This window comes from Lipotes vexillifer, unplaced genomic scaffold, assembly GCF_000442215.2.
Source record: "Lipotes vexillifer unplaced genomic scaffold, Lipotes_vexillifer_v1.1 scaffold1293, whole genome shotgun sequence".
Taxonomy (NCBI): Eukaryota; Metazoa; Chordata; class Mammalia; order Artiodactyla; family Lipotidae; genus Lipotes; species Lipotes vexillifer.
The window spans coordinates 1,876,487-1,899,607 of NW_006790911.1; the positions used below are offsets into that span (position 1 = coordinate 1,876,487).

The following is a 23,121-nucleotide window of genomic DNA, read 5'->3' on the forward strand; positions in this document are numbered from 1 at the left end:
GGGCTTCCCTGGTGGCGCAGTGGTTGAGAGTCCGCCTGCCGATGCAGGGGACACGGGTTCGTGCCCCGGTCCGGGAAGATCCCACATGCCGCGGAGCGGTTGGGCCCGTGAGCCATGGCCGCTGAGCCTGCGCGTCCGGAGCCTGTGCTCCGCAACAGGAGAGGCCACAACAGTGAGAGGCCCGTGTACCGCAAGAAACAAAAAAAACAAAAAAATGGAATAAAATAAATAAGTTAGAATTGTGTAACTGATATACTGTTATATAAATGTATAAACTAGCAATGCATATATATATATATATATTATATATATATATGTCTTGTTTTAAAGAAATTGTCTATGTACTGATACAATATTATTAACTCAACTACCTCCTTATTAAGATTTCTCTAGTTTTCAGTTTTGGTTTTGGTTTTTTGGTGGGCAGGATATATAGTTCTATGAGGTTGTATCACAGGTGTAGATTAGAGTAAGCATCACCATAATCATCATAAATAACTGTCCCATTACCACATAGAAACTCCATCAGGTTATCCTTTAATTGTCACATCCTTCCCCCAGACCCTTTGGCTGCAGAAAGTGGTTCTTTTGCCCTATTATTTCAACAGGGAGTGGACGTCAGAGTTCCAGCTAGGGGCTCTGAGGGGAGAGGTACCTTCTATGTAATTCATGAAGGTTGGAAATCAGTTCAGTGACAGACCGCATGGGGAAAGGGATGCCATCACTTTACTGAAATGAGAATAAGAGTGAAATACAGGCTCAACCTTGGCTGCACATTAGAATCACCTTTAGAGCTTTAAAATATTTTATCTATGCCAGGATATCACCCCAGACATATAAAGTCAGTTCTGGGAATGGAGCCCAGGCATTGGTAAGTTTTAAAAGCTTCCCAGGTGAGACTGATATGTGGCCAGGGTTGAGAACCACTGATACAGATGTAAGTGAATAATGCTGGGAGAAGACAGGTGAAGGGTGTGGAGACTAGAAACAGGAATAGTGACACAGATGAGTTAAACTTGAAAAATGTATAGAACATCAATTAGTATCTATCAGGAGAAAAGAAAATCTACATTAAGGAATATTTGTTGCAATACAGAAGAAAAGCATTACATCTTGTTTATTGGAAATTTTTCTTTAAAGAATCCCCAACTCATTAAATTGTTGCAAAATGGAACCAAAGATGGGGATAAAGCTGTAAGAGTTTTGATCTGGGAAAACTTGGGCCTGAGTAATCGTGGACGAATAAAACCTAGCATATTATAGAGCTTTTCATGCTTTAGACATGAGACTTTTCTAGGAGAACCAAAACCCTAATTACTCATATATTATTTGGGGGTTTTTTTGTTTGTTTTTAAAATTTTTTTAAGCTTTTTTTGTTGTAGTAAAATATATGTAACATATAAATTTACCATTTTAATCATTTAAAAATTTTTTATTGGAGTATAGTTGATTTACAATGTTGTATTAGTTTCAGGTGTACAGCAAAGTGATTCAGTTTTACACATATATATATAAGTATATATACTTTTTCCCATGTATTCACTTGTTCATCAAACACTTATGTGTTTCTGGATTTGGTGATTTACCTAGGCACTATTTGAAAGCTTGTGGACTCCTCCCTCAAAATATGAATCAATTCTTTACTTCCAGTATTTCGTAAAAGGAAGGGAAAATCTACCACAACAACACATACTTTGCCGGCTTTGATCATTTGTGATTTCAGCAGGGATTATGACCTGAAAGCACAGCCCTTTCACTGAGATAGAGAGGCACCTCATGAAAACCAAGAGCCTTTGTAAAGAAGAAGAAAAGCCAATGAGGGGCAGTGTTCAATCCTGGAGAATATTAGTTCCTTATGATCTACCTGTTCATTAGGGACAAACTCAGAGCTGACTCCCTGCAAGAGATCCTAATGTCAAATGCCTGCCTTGAGTATCTACCATGGTTTTCCCTCCATACCTCCCACCCCCTCTATCTGGTCCCATAATCAAGATTGACTACCCCCAAATTTCAAATGGAAGAGAGAAAAAAATCATTTGGAAAAATCATAAGGAAAACAAACTAAAATTTACCAATAGAAGTGTTATAGGTGGTCCTTGAGCTTACAACACTTGAGTCGTACTAGAATTTGGGGGAATTTTCTGAAGGAAAGTAAAACAATACAAAGAGTTAAACAAACCAGCCTTACTTTTTATGAGATCAAGGGTTATACAGTCACAATGGTTATACAATTTCTAAGGAAAATTTTCCTTATTATTGTAAGGAGAAATATGAATAGAAGTTTCCCAATTCTCTATTATAAATAGGAAGTTTCTTGAGTAAAAGGAGAAATACCACATCAGGGAAGGAAGTTCTCTGTAGCCTATAGTGTAGCAAGAATCCAATAAACCAGAAATGGGAGAACTGGATGCAAAATCATACCACTATCTCTGAAATATATTCATCAGACAGTTTCACTAACCACTGCTTAATTGGGGGGGCGGGGTTTAAAACATAAATTAACATTTTTCATTAGTGGTGTAAAGCTGAGATATCTAAGCAAAATGGTCAGATTTTTCCAACTCTTCTTTTTATGTACTTTCTCCAGGAACATATGAGCAGACTAGGCAGCAGTTACAAGTATATCTGTTTTCAAACCCTTCAGTTTCATGCTTAAGACAGAGATTTTCATTTCTTTTATGAAAGGGAATGAGTGATTTAAATGTATTCATTGAAAGCAATAAGACTGCATCCATGATTGGATTTTTGAGAGCCAATTTTTTTCCCCTACTTGGAGGTCTTTCCATGTCTCTATCTTGATCTGTGGGTTTTTCTCAGAAATTTATCTTGTCACTCACTGGTAGAGCAGTTTAGAATCTGAGGTCATAACTCTGTATAAATCCATGTCTCATGTCATATATCTTTTAAATAGAAATATTTTTTATCTTTTAGTGATATATATTTTTAATATATTGCTTTCTATTGACAGTTTTCAAATTTTGTAAATATGTTTATTGGCAAATGTAGAAAAGTCAAAAGTAGGAGGTTAAAATCACCCATAATCTCCTTCCTCAACAAGACAGTTACTGGGATCACATTGGTACAGTCTCTTCTAGTTCGTTTTTCCACATGTAATCTACATCTTATGGTTTTTTTCTATTATAAATTAAAAAATTCAAAATGGCTTAAAATGACTAATTCTCCAAAGTATATAAATTGAGTGCTCTCCATTTAAAAATCCTTATGTGTTTTTGGTTTTTGGAAGTCATGCCCAATGCAACAAAGCCTACTATATTTCATAATATCAGTCTTACAAGTTATAGCTAAAATTCATCTCCTGTTCACTTTCAAATACATCTTTCCTTTTTGGAAAAAACACTTTATAGCACCAAAAAATAAAGAAATTTTAAAAGTATAATAAAATCATACAGACGCCGTAGAAATAAGAAGTGTGAATAAAAGCCCTGTTCATTCCTTTTATTTTCTTTTGAACTGTGTCCAGTAGTTGACAACATATCATTTCCAAGGAGATAGCAATTTAATCTTTGTGTTGATTATAACTTGATTCCTTGGAGGTATATTTTCTTCTTCCGGTGAGTCAGTTTCTCCTTGGCCACTCTTAGATTTCAGCTCGGTTCATGTTTGAGCAAATACAACACTAGGTCTGCCAAAACTGTGTACCAGGTTTTTCTCATCAATGTGCACTTTTCTCTGTGCAGCCCCCTGTGCACAACAACAAATTTTCAATAATAGGTGGGTTTTAGCTCTTACAACATCTATAGCGTGGAGTCAGGAGAGAATAAAATACTTCAATTAAATAGCCCTGCTGAGTCTTGGACATACTTTACAAACTAAATGATGACACTTGCAAAGCGTTAAACTAAATCTAATATAAGGGAATGAAAGGATTCTTGCTAAGTTGCATATGATCCTAAATGAATTTGTAATGCAGTTTTTCTCCTACTTCATTCTCTTTTTAACTGTACAAAAAAACCAATATTTGCTTCTAGCACACAAATTCAAAGAATAAAGAAGCACATAAAGTGAAAAGTCTGCCTTTTCCATTCTCCTTCCCCAGAGTAAGCCAATCTGAACAGCTTAATGCATTTCCCTATGCAATTTTTTTCTAGCTATCCAACTCTTTGAGTTTTCAGTGATCAGGACTCTTTGTCGACCCAAACTCAGGTCATGGGAATGTCATGTTCTTAACTTTCCTATAATTGAGTTTACTTTTTCTGGCCTCCATTCTGGGGCAAGGCAGAAACTCTCATCTCAGATAATTCATAGACTCTACACCTTGTATGGATTTGAATCCTGGTTTGGGCACTTACTGGCATTGTGACATTAGTCAAATTACCTCACCCCTCTGTACCGTAGTTTCCTGGCTCATGACACAGAAATAATATTGCTTTACCTCATAGGATTGTTCTGAAGATTTTATTACTTCATATACACCAAACATTTATAATGGTACCTGGCACATAATGAGGGCTTAATAGATATTAGCTATTATTTATATAAAATATGTAAACAAGTATTTTTTTACTCAAACAAATGTTCTGACAACCTTTAATTTCAATACATTTAGATCTCATTTTTTTTTCTAAAAGCTAAGTAGGGTTTTATTGATTGAATGTAGCAGAATTATCTAACCAATACAATATTGATGGGCATTTAGTTAATTCCTATTATTTGTTATAACTCTGTGTTTGCAAGGTAAACCCTTATTCTTATTCTTCTGTTTTTGCAAATTTGTGTTTCTTTTTTGATAAAATTCCTAAAAGTGGAATTTCTTAGTTGAAGTGGTTACACTTCAGAGATGCTGTCATACTGCCTTCCAAAAAAGTTCTATTAATGTGCATAATATGCCTAATTGCCCACTTATTCTTTTTAAATTTTTTTTTATTGAAGTATAGCTGATTTACAGTGTTTCAGGTATACAGCAAAGTGATTCAGTTATATATATATATATATGCATATATATGTATATATACACATATATATTCTTTCTCAGATTCTTTTCCATTATAGGTTATTACAAGATATTGAATATAGTTCCCTGTGCTCTACAGGAAGTCCTTGTGCCCGCATTTTCTTAAGTACTAGGCTTCGCACACCATCTCTGTGCTAAGCCCAGGCATGGTTCTTGAGATTCAGACGTGTATTTACCACCATTTATTAGACAGCTCCACGTTAATGGTATCATCCAAACACCTCAAAGTCGACATATTCAGTCATCTCTCATCCCCTTATCCTCAAACTTCTCTTGAGGATTGTTTTTCTTAATTAAGACACCACATCCATCTAGATGTTCAACTTTGAAGCTTGAAAATCCTTGACTACTTTTCTTCCCTTGCTTCCACTTCCCAGAAAAAAAAAAAAAAAATCAGTTCCGTCACTTCGACCTTCTTGTATCTCAGGAAGTCGTTCATTTCAATAATCAATTGTGGTTTAGGATAATCCTAACCCATAGAATCACCATTTTTTAAATGTCCCACTGCCAAATCTCTTAATCACTCTTCATCCTCCAGGCTGGCTCTCATCTCATCCGTTTTCCACATCTTGGTTGGAATAATATCTCTTCAGAGGCAAATACAACCTTGCGATTTCATCATGTTAGACAGTTCACAGCTGCCTCTTGCCTGGAGGATAAAAGCACAAGGTGCATAAGATATTCCTGTGTCATCTGACCCTGACTTTTTCTCCAGCTTCATCCTTCTCCACTCACACCATCATCTTCTCCTCTCATACCACCCTCCACGGTGAACCAGGCCAAAGTTCTTCAGTTTCAGGTCTGCCTTGAAGTTTTTTTTTTTCCTGAAGTCTTCATCAACTCCTTGGCAAGGCCACATCTGCTTTTAGCCTCCCATGTACAAACATACCTAATTGCCTCTCTGAGCCTCTAGACTGTGTACTCTGGGGGCATGGACTGTGTCTGTAACTAACTGTGTCAGGAACTAACTTGATAAGTGTTCCTTGAATGACTAAGTATATGAAGAAGTAAATAAAAGAAGTGAAAGCATTGTCTGTCAGAGGAGTAAAAGGATGAACAAGTTGCTCTGCCTAAAGCGATCATTGTGTTGTAATTAGGTGACAGAAACGTAGGGGCATTTGTGGAAAATGTCTTGTAGGCTTTCAGACAGCCATTTGTCAGCTATTGTGTTTGCTTGCGCCTTACTAGGAAGTGAAAATATACTTTTATGTGTTCTGAAAGAGGAAAGCTGATGATTTTTATAAAAACAGCCAACCTAAAGTCCGGTTCAATATTAGTAATGCAGTGGTGACTTTAACGTTTAAAAGTTGGCAACATTCTTCCAGTCACCTACCCAAAAGCTTGTGAAGCAAAGTATAATCTGAAGCAAGAAGCACTGTGTCAAGTGTAACAGTTCAAACTTCTTGAAAATTGAATCTTTCCTTTAAAGAAAATGACTTTAATTGTAAATGAAAACAAGTTTGCTAAATGATCCTAGAATTTAGAGTGATAATAAATTCGGTAAAGAGAACATTGTCTGAAAATGATAAAACACATAATCTTAACTGTGTGATGTCAGAAAACCACTGAGCTTTTACCCTTTAGTTTTCTTATCTGCACTGTGGATGTGGCTGATTTCTGTTGAAATCATTAGATTGTTAGATAGAATGGTTACAATCTTGAGATTTTTGAGGAAAGACATATTAAGTGTATCATCACTAGCAGGAAGATAATTTGTCTTTACAATTAAACGTTTTAATTTCACACAATTATTAAGATATGACTTCTGGTTTTAGCTCAGAAGAAAAAGTTAATCAATAGGAATATTAGGAGTTAAAAATGTGGAATCTATAGCGAACTATAGAAACATTGTTTTCTGCTTAAAAAACTAAATATGAAAAGAATATATGGTTTGAGGACTTATTTTCTGTAAATCAGGAGTTGCATTTCTTCTTCACTATAAACTAAAAAGATATTTGGAATCGTGACGTAGTTATGTCATCTTAACTAGTATGCTTTTTTTTTTTTTTTTTTTTTGCGGTATGTGGGCCTCTCACTGTTGTGGCCTCTCCCATTGTGGAGCACAGGCTCCGGACGAGCAGGCTCAGCGGCCATGGCTCACGGGCCCAGCCGCTCCACGGCATGTGGGATCTTCCCAGACCGGGGCACGAACCCGCATCCCCTGCATCGGCAGGCGGACTCTCAACCACTGCGCCACCAGGGAAGCCCAACTAGTATGCTTTTAATCCAAGGAAGACCTTGTGTACTCAGCTTAAATGCTGAGTAATTTTCAGCATGTTCTTTCAAGCTCTCTATTAGCTTAGATATTTAATATCCATCATTCTAGAGGCAGCAAACAGCAGAAAGGATAGTCATCTACAAATAAACTGCCAGGAAATTTTAAAAGTGCTGTATTTTCCAGAGCTTTAGAAACTAACTCTGGAGTATCTCATTCTTTGCAAGATTATAGTGAAAGTACTAACTTAAAAAAATGTACACATGGGATTTATGTCATGGGAAAATCACACAGTCAGCTTGTGTGACATGAGAAAAAATAGTGTCACTGCAGAATCTTTATTAGATGGGACCTTGCCTAAGCTATTCCAATGTCTTCTTCCCTGTCAAGAGGCTTGCGTAAGTAAGTAGTTATTGCAGTGCTTCTGCTGAAGAAAGGTGGGTTGGCTTAGGGTGGTTTAAGCACAGATGTAGAGAAGGGGATCAGTTACAGAGATATTTTAAAGGACTTGGCAATTGTTTGGACTTTGTGTGTCTGTTTGGAGTAGGAGGTAAAAATCCAGAGCTGTCTAGGAAGAGTCCCAGGCTTCTGTGCAGCACACCTGGGCAGGGTGGTGCCATTCACTGCACCTTGGCTTAGGAACTCCAGCAACGTAGAGCGGCTGGGAGAAAGAGAGAGAGGCAGAGAGACAGAGACCGAGACAGAGAGCCAGAAGGGACAGATAGACAGACAGAGAGAATGAGAGAGAGAGAGGGAAGGGTTAAAGGATGGGAACCAAATCTGAAGGACCCTTGTTTGCTGTGTCAAGTCCTGGCTTCTCATCCTATAGGCTAGGCTAGGCTAAGAGGACTCACTGACAGGTTCTTATCTGGGTATTAACATGATCAGAGGCACATTTTGAGTTACTATGTGGAGAGAACTAAGGACACACAATTAGGCTATTATAACAGTGCTGGTGATAGGAGATGGGTGAGTATGGAGTTGAAGGTTTAAGGAAATTTTTACAGGATTTAAATCCAATTGGATGAGGACTTGAGGGACTGAGCAGGGTTGAAGGACTCAGGTTTCTGGTTAATATAACTGGATAAATGGAAAATTCACGAGGAAAGGGAATACAGGAAATACACCATGTGTTTACCATGTTTACTTACTAAGATCAGTTGTCTATATTCAATACGAAAAGAAGTTTTTGGAAACAAGAAAGTTATTTGAGTCTGCCTTTTTTTGCATTAAAGAATCGTTTAGATCTTAGAACTTACAGGGAATCTCAGATTAGAAATTCCCCTATTTATTTTATCAATGAGAATAATGAGTTTCAAAGACTGAATCGCCCATACAGCTAATAACAGAGCTGGAAAATCAGACTTCGGTGCCCAGTCTCAAGGTCTCCTATATGCATTCATCCTCATACAATCAATAGATTTTCAACACAAAATGTGTATGCTGTTAATGAATGAATGATGTTAGTTTACGGATAACCTTTCTAAGAATTGATTTTTGCTACCCACCAGATAGAAATTTTTTAAAAGTTGATGCATTTGACCCTTTCTGGGCCTTTATGAGAATATAATTTTCAAAGTAAATTACTTTATCTGTACTACAAAAAAGAATGAATGAATTGATGTGGTAATTTTCACTCAGCTCAGTTACTACTTTAATCTGCTAAAGAAAATAGTCAGTAAAATATTTTTAAGACTCTGGCCTTATTCTCTATCTACAGCTTTCCTAAATACACCCCAGGAAAACCACTTATTTAGGAATTATATATAATAAAAATAATTTTTAAAAAAGAAAATATTTCAGGTATTCAGAGATTCTATTCATAATGGTAAAATTTTAGAAACAACGTGAATGAATGATTAAGCAAGCTTATTCTGCATCACTGAAGTGGAACACTATGGAGTCATTTTAATTAGTATGTGGATTATGAGGTATCTAGAGGTGTATATAAAAAGGTACCTGTAATAAAACAAGCAATTATGGGGCTTCCCTGGTGGCTCAGTGGTTGAGAGTCCGCCTGCCGATGCAGGGGACGCGGGTTCGTGCCCCGGTCCGGGAAGATCCCACATGCAGCGGAGCGGCTGGGCCCGTGAGCCATGGCCGCTGAGCCTGCGCGTCTGGAGCCTGTGCTCCGCAGCGGGAGAGGCCACAACAGTGAGAGGCCCGCGTACCGCAAGGAGATCAGCTCAGTGCTGTGTGACCACCTAGAGGGGTGGGTTAGGGAGGGTGGGAGGGAGGCTCAAGAGGGAGGAGATAAGGGGATATATGTATACATACAGCTGATTCACTTTGTTACCCAGCAGAAACTAACACAACACTGTAAAGCAATTATACTCCAAAGAAGATATTAAAAAAAAAAAAAGAAAGAAATTATGTATACACAGAGGACAGGTATTGGTGAACGTTTTGGAAAGGATAACAAGTTAACTTAGAGTGGTAGAGATAGATACAGAGTTCTATTTCCTTTAGGACTTTCCTGTTTGTTTTCTATCTCTCCTAGTTGTAGAATAAGAGGAATGTCTTTGTAAAACCCTTTTGCCCCTTCTACTTCCAGCAAATATGGAAAACTAGGTATCATGAAAAAAAATCTCCAACAACAAAATGCCTAGGAAATTTGGACGCAATGTGACATCCTTTTACATTGCTCTTAAATGAAGGTCTGAGCTCTCTCGGGAATGTAAAGAGCTATAGTACTGAGTGGTTAGTAAACAAACCCTGAAACTATGGCTACCTGGGCGATTTTTGCATATATTAACAATATAGAGCCTTAGATTCGCAAGGACTTGTGGGAAGCAGCTATTTATCCCCCTTTTTCTTCTTCTCTGCTACCAGCCCTGGCTGTAGCATTTAGAGGACAAGTGTCATCACACTCATCCCGTGATTATCTTGCTGGCTAACTCCTGCCTCTTGCTTTTCCCAGTGCACTGACTGAATAGCAGTCGTTAAATATTTGTTGCAAGCAATTTATGGTGAGATGATTTTCAAATTCTTTCTTATGTCTAATCTGTGTTATAAAATGGAATCATACATCTTTTCTAATGAGCTTTGTTTTAATTGGAAGATGAGAACTTCTTCCATTATATTTTGTTTTAATATTTATATGCTGTACCTACCATGATTTTACTAAATAAAAGATGTTTCCTGTGTTAGTTATGGGATTGTAATTTTTTCAGATCTCAAATGGATCAATACCATGTTCATAAAATAGTAAAACACAGTTAAGAGTTCAAACTGTGTATTAGTAAAGACCTGCATTTGAATCCTGGTTCTACCATTTATAGTAGTTGTATGTTCTAGATCAAGTTACTTAACCTACTGAGTCTTCAATTCCTAAATCTATATAATGGAATAATATTTGTTGTTCAGAGAGTTGTTCTCATGACTAAATAAAATAATCACTGAAAAGAAATTAGCATAATTCTAGGCCCATATTATAGATCCAATAATTATTAGCTATTAAAATGAGAGAGAGAGAGAGAGAGAGAGAGACTTGGATTATTGGTGTAAATTCTACAGTATAAATTATTGGCTTTTTTAGAGATCCTCCATAAAAATATCAGATTTAACAGGGAAAAAAATGAAGTGGGTTCTAAATATACCTTCTGTTTCCCTGTATTCTCATCCCAGAATCATAATCACCAGCACTACAATATCATATGCTGGGAACACTTGCTTGTTTCCTGCAGCTTTATTGAGGTATAATTGACAAATAAAAGTTTTATATATTCAAGGTGTATAACTTGATGTTTTGATATATGTACACATTATGAAATAAGCATCACAATCAAGGTAATCAGCCTATCCATCATCTCACATAGTTACCATTAATACATCATTGTTAGTCACCAGGCTGCACATTAGATCTCCAGGACATATACATTTGGGTAAATGAAACTTTGTACCTCTTGACCAATATCTGCCCATTTCCCACACCCACAGGCCCTGGGAACCAGCATTCTACTCTCTACTTGTGTAGAATAATGTGCAGTTGACTTATTTTTTTAAGTGTATGGTTCAGTGAATGTTAGTTAATTTATAGAGTTATGTGATCCTCATCACAAGCCAATTTTAGGACATTTCCATCACCTCGAAAAATATCCCTCAGGCCCATTTGCAGTCAGGGGAACATTTACCTTTCAGTGTATTTGGGAATGGTTTCTATTCTTAGACCTTATCTTACTCTGTACTTTAATTAGATGTATGAGTGAATGAGGTCCAGGATGGAGTTGAGAAATTTTTTGGATGGGAGGGAATCAGGGAACCTGGTTTGGGTGTTACTCCATCACATCTGCACAGAGAAGTGAGCATGAAAATACCAGAAGCCAAACTAGGCAGAAATAGATCTACCAGACTCTTGGAAGTTGGCAGAGGAAATAAGGGCAAGTGAAACCAAGGATAAATGGGAACAGGCCATGGAAGGAAGTGAAAACGAATTGGACTTTGTCATATAATAGTGTCTGGGAACCTTTTGTTAGAGCAAGAATAGGACGAAGGAAAGGATTTTATATATATTAGTTCTAATGGTCAAAAAATCGCAGGTAAGAACTTTCAAACTGAAAAGTAGGATGATCATAGGAGACAGTGTGACCAGAGCCAATAGGGAAATTTCCTTTGAGGGCAAGTTGAGCCGAAATGAAATGAATTTTAGGTTTTTCCCCTTTAATTAGCATTACCTGTCACAGAGCTAATAAACAAGAGAGTCAAACTTTGTTCAAAATGCTGATTCTAAAATTTCCAAGAAACCAATATTTTTAGAAAGAGTAGTTTCTGAGACAAACATCAATTTAAGTTTAGATTAATTAACTAGTTAATTAACTCAATTTATACAAGTGAAATCCATAGGAGGTAAACAAAACAAATATGGGTTTCCTTTAAGTTTTTTTTTTCTAAGCTAAAAAAAAGAGAGAGGGGCTTCCCTGGTGGCGCAGTGGTTGAGAGTCCGCCTGCCGATGCAGGGGACACGGGTTCGTGCCCCGGTCGGGGAAGATCCCACATGCCGCGGAGCGGCTGCGCCCGTGAGCCATGGCCGCTGAGCCTGCGCGTCCGGAGCCTGTGCTCCGCAACGGGAGAGGCCACAACAGTGAGAAGCCCGCATACCGCAAAAAAAAAAAAAAAAAAAAGAGAGGGCGCATGAGGGAAAGCAGAGCTGTATGTTTTTTTACCTTCTACAGTTTCATGAAGAACACTGTTAAACCCTGTGAAGCCAGAAGGGTATATTCAAGTGCACTAAGCTGTAAATTTTCATTTATTATCCACATGATTTTCTTCTCAGAACTGAAAGCACATCTGTCCCTCCCTCTGGATTCAAGAAATCGTTTTTTTTACAAGTAGTGCTTGAGTAGGGGGGAAAAAAAAAAGAAGTGTTTCAAATAGTCCTTAGATTTTTCTCCGGAGATTTATTTCTGCTGTGGAGTGAGGCACATCACTCCATAGCATTTTTTTCCTGAGTTCATCCACCCTAATCTGCCCATGCCCCATCTCCCTCTGTTTTCCTTCGCTTTCCCCTCCTTCCTCCCCATCATCTCTCATCTGTATTTTTCCATGACTCCATTTGCCAAAATAGTAGCTTGGTTGAGCAAATGGGTTAAGGAGTGGCCTGGGAGAAGGAAGGCACAGATAAATGGTGGAGCAAGTCCTTGGATTTGGGGTGTGGGCAGGGGACTAAGAAAGAACTGCTTTATTTCTCTCTCCTTGCCTGCTTCCCACCCCCATCCAACTAAGCACAAGTCAAGGATTTCAATGTCTCAGAGTATGGACGGAGGTGGGAGACCAGTTTGAGGCTACTGTAATAATCCTGGCAGTAGATGATGGTGGCTTGCACCAACATGGTTGCAGTGAGTGTGGAAATACGTGGTTGGAATCTGCATATGTTTGGAACAAAAAGGCAGGATTTTCTGAAAAACTGGGCAAAAATTAGGAGAGGAAGAGAAGAGACATTGGCCACATCCAGTGAGCTTGGTGTGAACCATGATGGGGAAGAGGGTAGAAGGATCTGGTTGTAGAGAATGGGGAGCAGATCAGGAGCTCAGTTTGGACCATGATAAGTTGGAACTGTCAAGAGGAGAGCTTTTGCTTTTAATGGGGTTCAGGGAAAAGTCTAGGCTGGAGATGAAGAAATTCGAAAATCATTAGCATAACTGAGGTTTTTAAACCACAAGATTAAATGACAGTACTTAGGAAGGACATGTAGATAAAAGAAAGGAACACTAGAGGAGACATAAGGAGGACCAGCAAGAAGTGACTGAGGTGGGATATACACACAAGAACATATATCATTGTTTTAATCATATTTCGGTTATCAATTAGAGTTTGTGAATATGAATATTATTTCACTATGTGAAATATCTCAAAAATGATACCTCTAGTAGTAACAATATGCATATAAACATATAGTATGACTATGTATATATGTTAACTGGATATTAAATAATTTAAATAAATATATATTAAAGTGTATATATTGACATACATACATATATACTTTCATTCACTGTTTCATCAATATAAAAATATTATGACAATAATTTCAATTTTTATTATCTGTGATTTGCTATATTATTTATCTCCTATAAAATATTCTTTGTCCAAGCAAATATTTTGTCTTTCTTCTGCTTTTGCCTGATTGATAGTTGATTCAAGTGTTTGGGTTCAGTTTAAATCTCAGACCACTATAAAACAGAGTTTAGCAATATTCTTTTTAATCTCAATAATTAAATTATACTCATAATTTTCTATTTAAGAAGCTCTAACTGTTCAAATATATGACATGTTTAAAGAGTAAGGCACTGAATACATAGATGAAATTTATGTATACTTAAAATTATTTTGTGGGTGGTGGGTTTTTTTTCCCATGTCATACTGTTTCATCCTGGACACCAACATTGGCTCTTATTGTGGAAAATGAATCTTTCAGCCTCTGTGGGTAAGATGCTCATCATTAAAAGGCTTAACCAGGAGAACCAATGCCTGCTACATAACTCTTCTCAAATAGAAACTGACTCAGGAACAGGGGGCCAGGAGTTATGGTTACGTCCCATGATGGTGATTGAAGAATGTATTGGGGAAAAGAAGAGGGCAGAGAGTATATTGGGAGGGAAAAGATGAAAGGATGATGGGGGCAGTACTGGTAATGAGAGGTGAACCAAAGCAATTTGTGCTGATATAAAGATGAGATACAACAGAAACAGACTCATAGACCTAGAGAACAGACCTGTAGTTGCCAAGGCAGAAGTGGGGTGGGGGAGGGATGGAGTGGGAGTTTGGGGTTAACAGATGCAAACTAGTATATATAGAATGGGTAAAAAACAAGGTCCTACTGTAGAGCACGGGAACTATATTCAATATCCTGTAATAAACCATAACGGAAAAGAGTATGAAAAAGAATATACATATGTGTAACTGAATCACTTTGCTGTACAGCAGAAATTAACACAGCATTGTAGATCAACTATAATTTAAATAAATAAATAGATGACTAATAATGCACAGAATTGTAAACAAAAAGAAAAAAGGTGGAGTGCAAAAGTAGCCTTATAGAAGGCATTATGAAAATGAGAATGAGTTAAGAATAAGAAACTTAGAATAAGGAACTTTTTTTTTTTTTTTTTTTTTTGCGGTACACAGGCCTCTCACTGCTGTGGCCTCTCCCGTTGCGGAGCACAGGCTCCGGACACGCAGGCTCAGCGGCCGTGGCTCACGGGCCCAGCCGCTCCGCGGCATGTGGGATCTTCCCGGACCTGGGCACGAACCCGTGTCCCCTGCATCGGCAGGCGGACCCTCAACCACTGCACCACCAGGGAAGCCCAGAATAAGGAACTTTTATCGGAGTCACTGTGTAGTGTGATCAGAGGTGTAGAGTGCCACTCACAGTCAAAACAGTGCAGGGCCTTCCCTGGTGGCGCAGTGGTTGGGAGTCCGCCTGCCGATGCAGGGCACACGGGTTCGTGCCCAGGTCCGGGAGGATCCCACATGCCGCGGAGCGGCTGGGCCCGTGAGCCATGGCCGCTGAGCCTGCCGCGTCCGGAGCCTGTGCTCCGCAACGGGAGAGGCCACAGCGGTGAGAGGCCCGCATAACGCAAAAAAAAAAAAAAACAGTGCGGAGGGTATTTCTAAAAGTGCTCATCTGTCCACCTGCATCAGGATTTCCTGAGATGCTTGTTACGAAGACTACAACCTACTACGGCAGAATCTCTTGGTGTTGCCAGGGCACCTGCAGTCTTTATTAAAACTACCCAGGCCCTGACCTCATCCTCGAGTGGATCTTATGCCTATTAAAATTTGAGCACCACTGAACTAGGGTGTAAGGAAAGAAGATGTAAGAAATAAATCTTGGCAGTGTATTTCCTCCAATGGAGAGGAGACTCGGGGAATTTGCAGAGTAGGAAATATGTATAAAAAATTAATGAAAATAGATAATTGTCAGGAATAAAGTAACACTGAACTGCCAGGGAGTCAAAAAGAGGGCATAGGAGTGAACATGTGAGAGGCCAGGAATGACACACTCAGAAAGAGGACAGATCTGTGGAGAGAAGGAGGGAAGACCACACTGGCCTTGAGAGCTCTAGCTTTCCCAGAGCTAAGCCATGGGAGGCCTATCCATCCCCATAAGATGAAACCAGAAAGCAAATTATAATAACAGAAGAGCAGATCAGTGAAAAGGGACCCACAGAGCAGCCCTCACAGGCTGCTTTCTGTGTCTAGTCCTTAGTAAGTCCTATTCTCAGCTGTAAAAAGTGCTGGGTATTAAATATCATCCCCACCCTGGTGACACATCAATATCTTTATTCATTTATTTTTTATTGAAGTATAATTAATTTACAATGCTGTGTTAGTTTCAGGTGTACAGCAAAGTGATCCAGTTACACACACACACACACACACACACACACACACACACACACATTTTTTTTCATATTCTTTTGCCTTGTAGGTTATTACAAAATACTGAGTATAGTTCCCTGTGCTATACAGTAGGTCCTTGTTGATTATCTATTTTGTATATAGTAGTGTGTATATGTCAGTATCTTTAGATAATCATTTTCTTTGCGGAAATAACATGGAGTTGTTTGATTTACTAAAGACTGCAGTGGATTGAATTTTGTATCCAGTCTGAGTACAGATGATTAGGGGGACATCCCAGTTCATGATTTTTGTTAAAGGCTTCAGCACAGTCCCACAGGAGATCAGAGGAGCCAGGAAGAGACAGAGATAATTGGCCTGGACTATTGTTTTCTTTCTCCTCCTCGCCATTGTTACTTGTAATCTGCTTCAGTTTGCATTAAAATAAGTGGTATGTTTTATTTTTAAGCTCCTGCTTCTGAAATTTAAAAAAATCTACAAGTACAGAATTGAGTGAGTTCTCATCAGTGTCACAGGATAGCAATGTGTTTCTTAGCTTTTAGACACTTGTATCCCTCATTCATCAACTTCTTGTCCTATCTTCTGAATAGTCCAAGCACCAAGGTCATTTTTAAAAATAATTGTGAAAAAATAAATTAAATAATAGAAATATTTATTATATTGTCTCCCTGAAGAAACCGATACTTTGCCCTGAAAATCATTAGTGTCAAGGCAAGGGGAGAGTGCTTTCTAGATGTTAATGTGTCTTATTGGATGCTAATATTTCAAAATAAGAAATGGAATTATGGGAATGTTAATAATTTAGCTGGTAAATGTAAAGAAAATATTCAGTAAATACTCATCACAGGTTGTGAGGTGAAGCCCAGCAAAGAGCTCATGTGCCCACGGTTCAGAAAGCCAAACTCTTGAGAGCAAAGTGAAGATTTATTGCAGGGCACCAAGCAAGGGAGGAGGAGGCAAGCCTCAGGTCCACTCCGACTTGGTCTTTGAGTTGGAGATTTTTTTAGAGGGGAAAAAAAAAGGGGGTCGGGATTAATCATCCTCTTGTGATAGTCCTTAATCTTTAATCATAGTTTTGGGAGTCAGGATAACTGGTTTATGATTCTCAGACCAGGTGGCCATGGCTTGGGGTCCTGTTAGCTCATCCTGCCCTGGAGAAACAACCTGAGTTTGTAAGTTAATGATGAAATCGACAACAGCAATTTTAGTCATCTGACTGGTCAACGAGCACAAGATTGAGGTCAGAGGAGACAAGAAAGGGAATAAGGTTTTGGATAGAGACATTAATCATAAATTATAATTGATTAATAATTAATCATAATTAATCATAAACAAAGTTCTCGGTAAGGGAACTTTGTTTTGGGGGGACTTGGTTTCAGAGATACTGTGAAAAAAGCATTGATGATTGGATGTAAAGGGATATGACCAAGTGTTGCACCCACTCTGTAAATGCACCATCCATAGCCACTCTCTTCTTTTTCTTTGGCTGATGTTTTGCTGTTTTACTTCTTTCCCTGATGGAATGCCTCCTTTGTTTTTCCTAATAAAACTGGCCAAAGACTCCTCCATTCCACGGAATTCTTACATCTGTAACATGCTTGACCAACTCCTAAATGATAACTATAAAAGTCAGTCATTCTTTCATTTGTAATCAATTTTAGGTATTTTTTACAAGTCAAATGAGAAACCACAAGGGGAACAAAAAAAGGTGATGAAAAAGATAGCATAATGGAATTTTTATGCCGTCATGTCCCTTTTCTATCCAATAAAATTCTCCATATGCCCACTTGGCATTAATTTATATTCTCCCCATTTCTCAACTATTAAAATGTATGCCCCCTGCCCTAAGTATCATGGGGAAAAATATACACAGTAATTATTAAATGCTTGCTCTGTGTCAGGCATTTCACATGAATGATGACCAACCTTACCTGCCTCTTAGAACTGTTTGCATAATTATTCCCACTTTCCTGATGAGGAAGCTAAAGGCCGCCTAAGATCACCCAGATAGTAAGTGGTAGAGCCGGGATCTATATTCATATTGGCCTAAATATAAAGGCTTATACTTTTTTCTCTGTACTGTGTGACCTCAAGTTCACTAATAATTATTAATAATATTAATACTAATTTGTTTTGAATACTAATACGTGACATATGTAATCATGAAGAATCTTCCTAGTGATTGAGCGAGGACTGGATTTATTTCAACTAGTCTTACAAAATATCTTGGTCATTTGACTTTAAACACTCTTCGGATATCATAAAAATCTCTTAGAATAGTTCTTATCTGTTCAATAGGAAGTAATGCTATTTGGAGTTCTGTTTGTCGTTCGCCATCTGGTACTAAGTGCCGAAAAGTCTTTCTGCTCGTTGTGTAACTTGCCTTTATCTTTGTTGTTGCAGTACTGGATACCAGTTTATTTACTATTCACCTGAAAACACAGCCAAAGCAAAAGAAGTTCTCAGCAACATCAATCAACTACAACCTCTTATAGCAACCCATGCAGACCTACTGCTTAATTCTGCAAGCCAGCATTCTCCAGACAGCTTGAAGAATTCTTTAAAGATGCTTTCAGAAAAAGTAAGACCCAAATCATCACTGCAGTGGGGAAAATGAAATACCCAAATCCCCGTTGGTACTGCTTTCTGCATACATTGCCTTTCATAACATCTGGAAATGTAAAATAGACTAGGTTAAAAAGTAAGCTTCAAAGTATTGCCACAGGATCAAAATGAATTGGCCACATTCTCTTTTCAAATTTTACTGAACGTTAATTTTTTTTTCCTAGTAGGAAACGAAACCTATTACTGGTTGAGGTATATTTTCTCTTTTCCTTGACATCTTTCATTCTCTTTGGTTCCTGGTTGTATTAAATGAATTAAATTAGATTTTGAAAATTATTTTCTCTGGTGATCACCAAATTTGTATGCATATGAAGCTATACCTTTGAGTCAGAATGTCACTTCATTTGAGAGCAGAACCTTGATGTGGATTCTTATCGGTGACATGGGGTAATTCCTCTGCCTCAGTTTACTTTCTGTAACATTATCAACTGGGAGAAGGTTCTAAAAATTTCTAAAGTATTAGTCATTGCTTGAAATGTAGTAGGACCTAGGTCTTAATTTTTCCAAAGGTGATTTTACATTTGTATATGTAAAGAGGAATGGTAGTCTGGCATGGGGTAAGCACTCAGCATCAATTTCCATAATGAATTAAGGTATCTGAATGATATGGAGAACCAAGGTAGCAAAAGTCAAATTGCAGCTTGAATAGAAATGCAAAGTCAAGTATCCTGGAGTCCAATTCCAGTACACTCATTCGTAACCTCTGCATTCTGAGGACATCTTGAAATTTATTATGAGATACTTCCAATGAATATGCCCTTGAAGAAACTGACCAAAGACAATTTTTACGGTAACATTTTAGAATAAGATAACAGTGTAGTTCTTTGAGTCCCTGAAGAACAGATTCATAGAAACCTGAATACTATATCTGTGTATATTTTTGACTCAGATATGTTCATTTATAATAATAATAATACCTTGCCCTTATTTAACATTTTAAAGTCTACATTTTCACATATTTTTCTCATAGGATATAGCCAGTATATATTTTCAGAAAAAATTAGCTAATATGTATTCAGAAAGGTCAAGTGAATTGTCTAATAAATTAAAAAGTGAAAAATGCAAGACTTCCAGTTCAAAATGCAACCTTCCTTCCATGCCAGAACAGGTATCTCCATCAAGAAAAGGGAGGAAAAAATTGACCCAAATTTTACAACTACCTACGTTGTCAAATATTTTGCTAGTGACTTCAGGGACTTAGGTTATTTCATTTAACCTTCAGACTGTGGGTCCATGTTATCTCCATTTCACAAAGCAAAAGATTGAAGCTCAGAGAAGTTTAAAAAATGTGCAAAGTCATGCACCTAAATTCATACCCAAGGATTCAAACAAAACTAGGGCTCAGACCCAGATCTGGTTGACTTCAGAATGGAAACCCTTTCTGGTATCCTCCATGCAATATATGTTTTGATATTTCCTTTTTAAGAATTAAAAAAAAAAATTGTTAGACAAACTTCTCAACAATACTTAAGTATTCTAATCGTCAATGAATATGTCTAATAGTCAATGAACATGTTATGGCTAAGAAAAAGAGGAGGGTGTCGCATACAGTAAAATAATAGAATTTCTTTTTGGTTCATTTCTTTTTTTGGATTTGTAGGTGAGGTGAGGTTTTCCTGGGTTCACCTAAACAGAAAATTCTAGCAAATAGAACATCACTGTGGTGATTTCAGAGCAGTATTTATATTCTTCCTGTGCATTGGACAGGGATTTGTGATTTGGGGGCATGGCAGGGCATGTATTTTCTCCTCCTTTAATTCAGCATTGCTCCAACTTTTTTCCCTGTTTTTTTGTTTGTTTGTTTGTTACTGAGTAGACAAGCTTCGTCTACTAAGAAATCTGTCAACACTTGAGATCACGAGGATTTTTTAAAGTTAAATTTGCAAGCCATGCATTTCTTTAAGAATTCATGCCCAGAATTTTAAAGAAGTATCTAAGTTAACAGAGTTTTGCATAGTGTATGAAGACAGTTACTAGTTCGTGGTTTAAAATAAACTATGATCCATGAATCTAGCATAAAAGATAAATCATTTTAGTGGCATCTTAAATTTTACTGTAATTTAATATTAGCAAGATTTAACTTAAAATCTTGTTTTTAAGTTATGTTTTAAGTCATGTTTAAGACCAGGGACTTGCACACTGTGGATTAGAGAATAGGTCTTTTCTTCATTGATAGTCCCCTTGTTTCTTTTAATGAATCTGAACTGACATGTTTGGAAAATAAGTTCTTGAGTTGTTTTCTTAGGAACTCATCCATAGGACATAACTGAAATTTCACAATAAAATTTACTATAAATTTTTCATATCCTAATGTGCACAACCTCAATTAAGTTGTTCTATTTTTTTAAAAAATAGTTCTTAAAACAAGAATCTTCTGAAGGATAACTGGATTTGTTTGCTGCATATGTTTATGAAAATATTAAAGAATTATTTAATGTTATGATGTATAGGTTTATAGCAAAAGACAAATCCGATTTTACATAACTAATCCCAACAGAGAAAACAAAGCATAAGCCAAATTTTTAACATAAGATATGAAAAGTTAATAATAGAGTGGGATAAAAAAATGCATTTTCCTTTTTTCTAGGCTAAAATTATACAATACTGTGACAAAAAAAAAGGAGAGAGAGAGAAAGAGAAAAGTAATGTAAAGAAATTCAAAATGAAAACGTAAGGACACAAATGTAGGCATGTATCTCATTACTCAGATATATGGGTGACATTAGTTTCAAATGCCCATCATAGTCTCCACTCCATAGAGATTGATAGACCTTGTTTAGAAAGTCATTATTATTATGCTCATCACAAAGCAGTATTGAGCACCTAACTGTGTGTGGTATTGTACTCAATGCTGTATGACAAATACTACACAGTGTTAATTTTACAGTCTAAGAAATTAAAAGCATGGACTATTTCACAACACAGCGACTGTGAAATGGTAAACAACAACAAAAAAGGATTTGGTCACAAATATTAGAGGCTTTGCTCACAATATATTTGAGAAAACCCAACACCTTCCAATTCCTAGTATCTTTTCAACCTTAATATAGTATACCAAAGCATTCTGCTGTATTCAAAGAAAGAACCAAGCATTCCATTCTAAAATTTAACTCAGGATTTTCTTAAGAAATGTTCTGTTTTCCTTAATAATAATGCCAGAAAGTCAGTATGCTAAGATGTTGAAGATATATATTATATACAGAACATTGATTATGTTGATTACTTAGGTACTGAGAAGGAATTTCTTATTGTTTATTCACCTCCACTACTCTCTCTCAATCCCAAATTGAGTAGAAGAATTCAGTGAGTTTTCGTTTGTTTTTTATAGCTGGTGAAAGTATATGTCTGCATATACCCACATACATACATACTAAATTCTAAGGGAGCTTGAAAGTAACTAGTGTAAATGAAGGTGAAATTTCAGGATTAGAACTTACGTTTCTTCTTTTCATAGTCTCCCTCATATGGTAAATATTTAATTGGTGAAATAAGTACTGTTATATAAAAACAAAACTGTGTTTATTAGAATATTAAAAACAAGGGAAATAAAGGTAAGAAAGTAAAATAATATTAAGAATGATACTTATACATAAAATACATGGAATTAGAACTTCTGTTTCTGGCCATGGTAGGGTAATATGGATCCTCTCAAATGACAAAAAGACAGCTGGACAAAATGTATAAAATAATGGTTTTTAGGCATTGGAAAACAGGCAGCATAGGAAGATGACAAACTATGTGACCTTATAATTGCCTAGTTTCTTCCTGGAGGCAGTTTCCAGGCTGAAGCACAAGGAGGGAGAAGCCAAACAGCAACTTCTCAAGTTGAGGAGACAGAAAGTGGAGTTCTGGGAAAGCCAAGATAGCTAAAATTTGCAGAGCAGAGTACCAAAAAGGAGGGAGCTGCATACAGAAAGAGCCTTGGACTTTAAGGGCTATAAATGGGTGCTTTAAAATCTTTACCTGAGTACTGATTTGCACACGCATGTGAATAAACTATCAAAATCCAGGGAAATAAGTACAAGAAATAAGCATACAAAATAAGTCCTGGTGGTCATACAGGACTCGGAATGGTTTATCTCCTGACCAGCAGAGTGAGAAGACTTTGTCACACATAGAGCACTGCATAGAGCCCTCAGAAGGGCAAGGCCCTAGTAGTGGGGCTAACTTAGTCCTAGACTAAAGGCTGCTCTTGATTCACTCTAACAAGGCTTAAAAATAAGGTTCGATATGATCTTACTGAGTCCTTCTGGTGTGAAGTAACTTAACTTCATACCAAAACAAAACCCAACATTTTTTAAAGGAATACAATAAAATATAGCAACAAGAATGTAAACTCAAAATGCCCCCGGCATTCAACAAGCATATACCAAGCATGCAAAGAAGCAGGAAAATATAACCTGTAACTAGAAGAAAAATTAAGCAATAGAAACAGACCCAGAAATGACAG

The 23,121-nt window shown here is 37.2% G+C and overlaps 1 protein-coding gene across 1 annotated transcript in view; it reads left to right on the forward strand.

The window, feature by feature from the left end:
* INPP4B (inositol polyphosphate-4-phosphatase type II B) overlaps nucleotides 1–23,121 on the forward strand; it is a 352,372-nt gene that overhangs the window by 207,781 nt on the left and 121,470 nt on the right. The window contains exon 13 of the mRNA XM_007464000.1: nucleotides 18,450–18,627. Coding sequence (XP_007464062.1) covers nucleotides 18,450–18,627 — 178 coding nt within the window. The remainder of the gene's footprint in view (nucleotides 1–18,449; nucleotides 18,628–23,121) is intronic.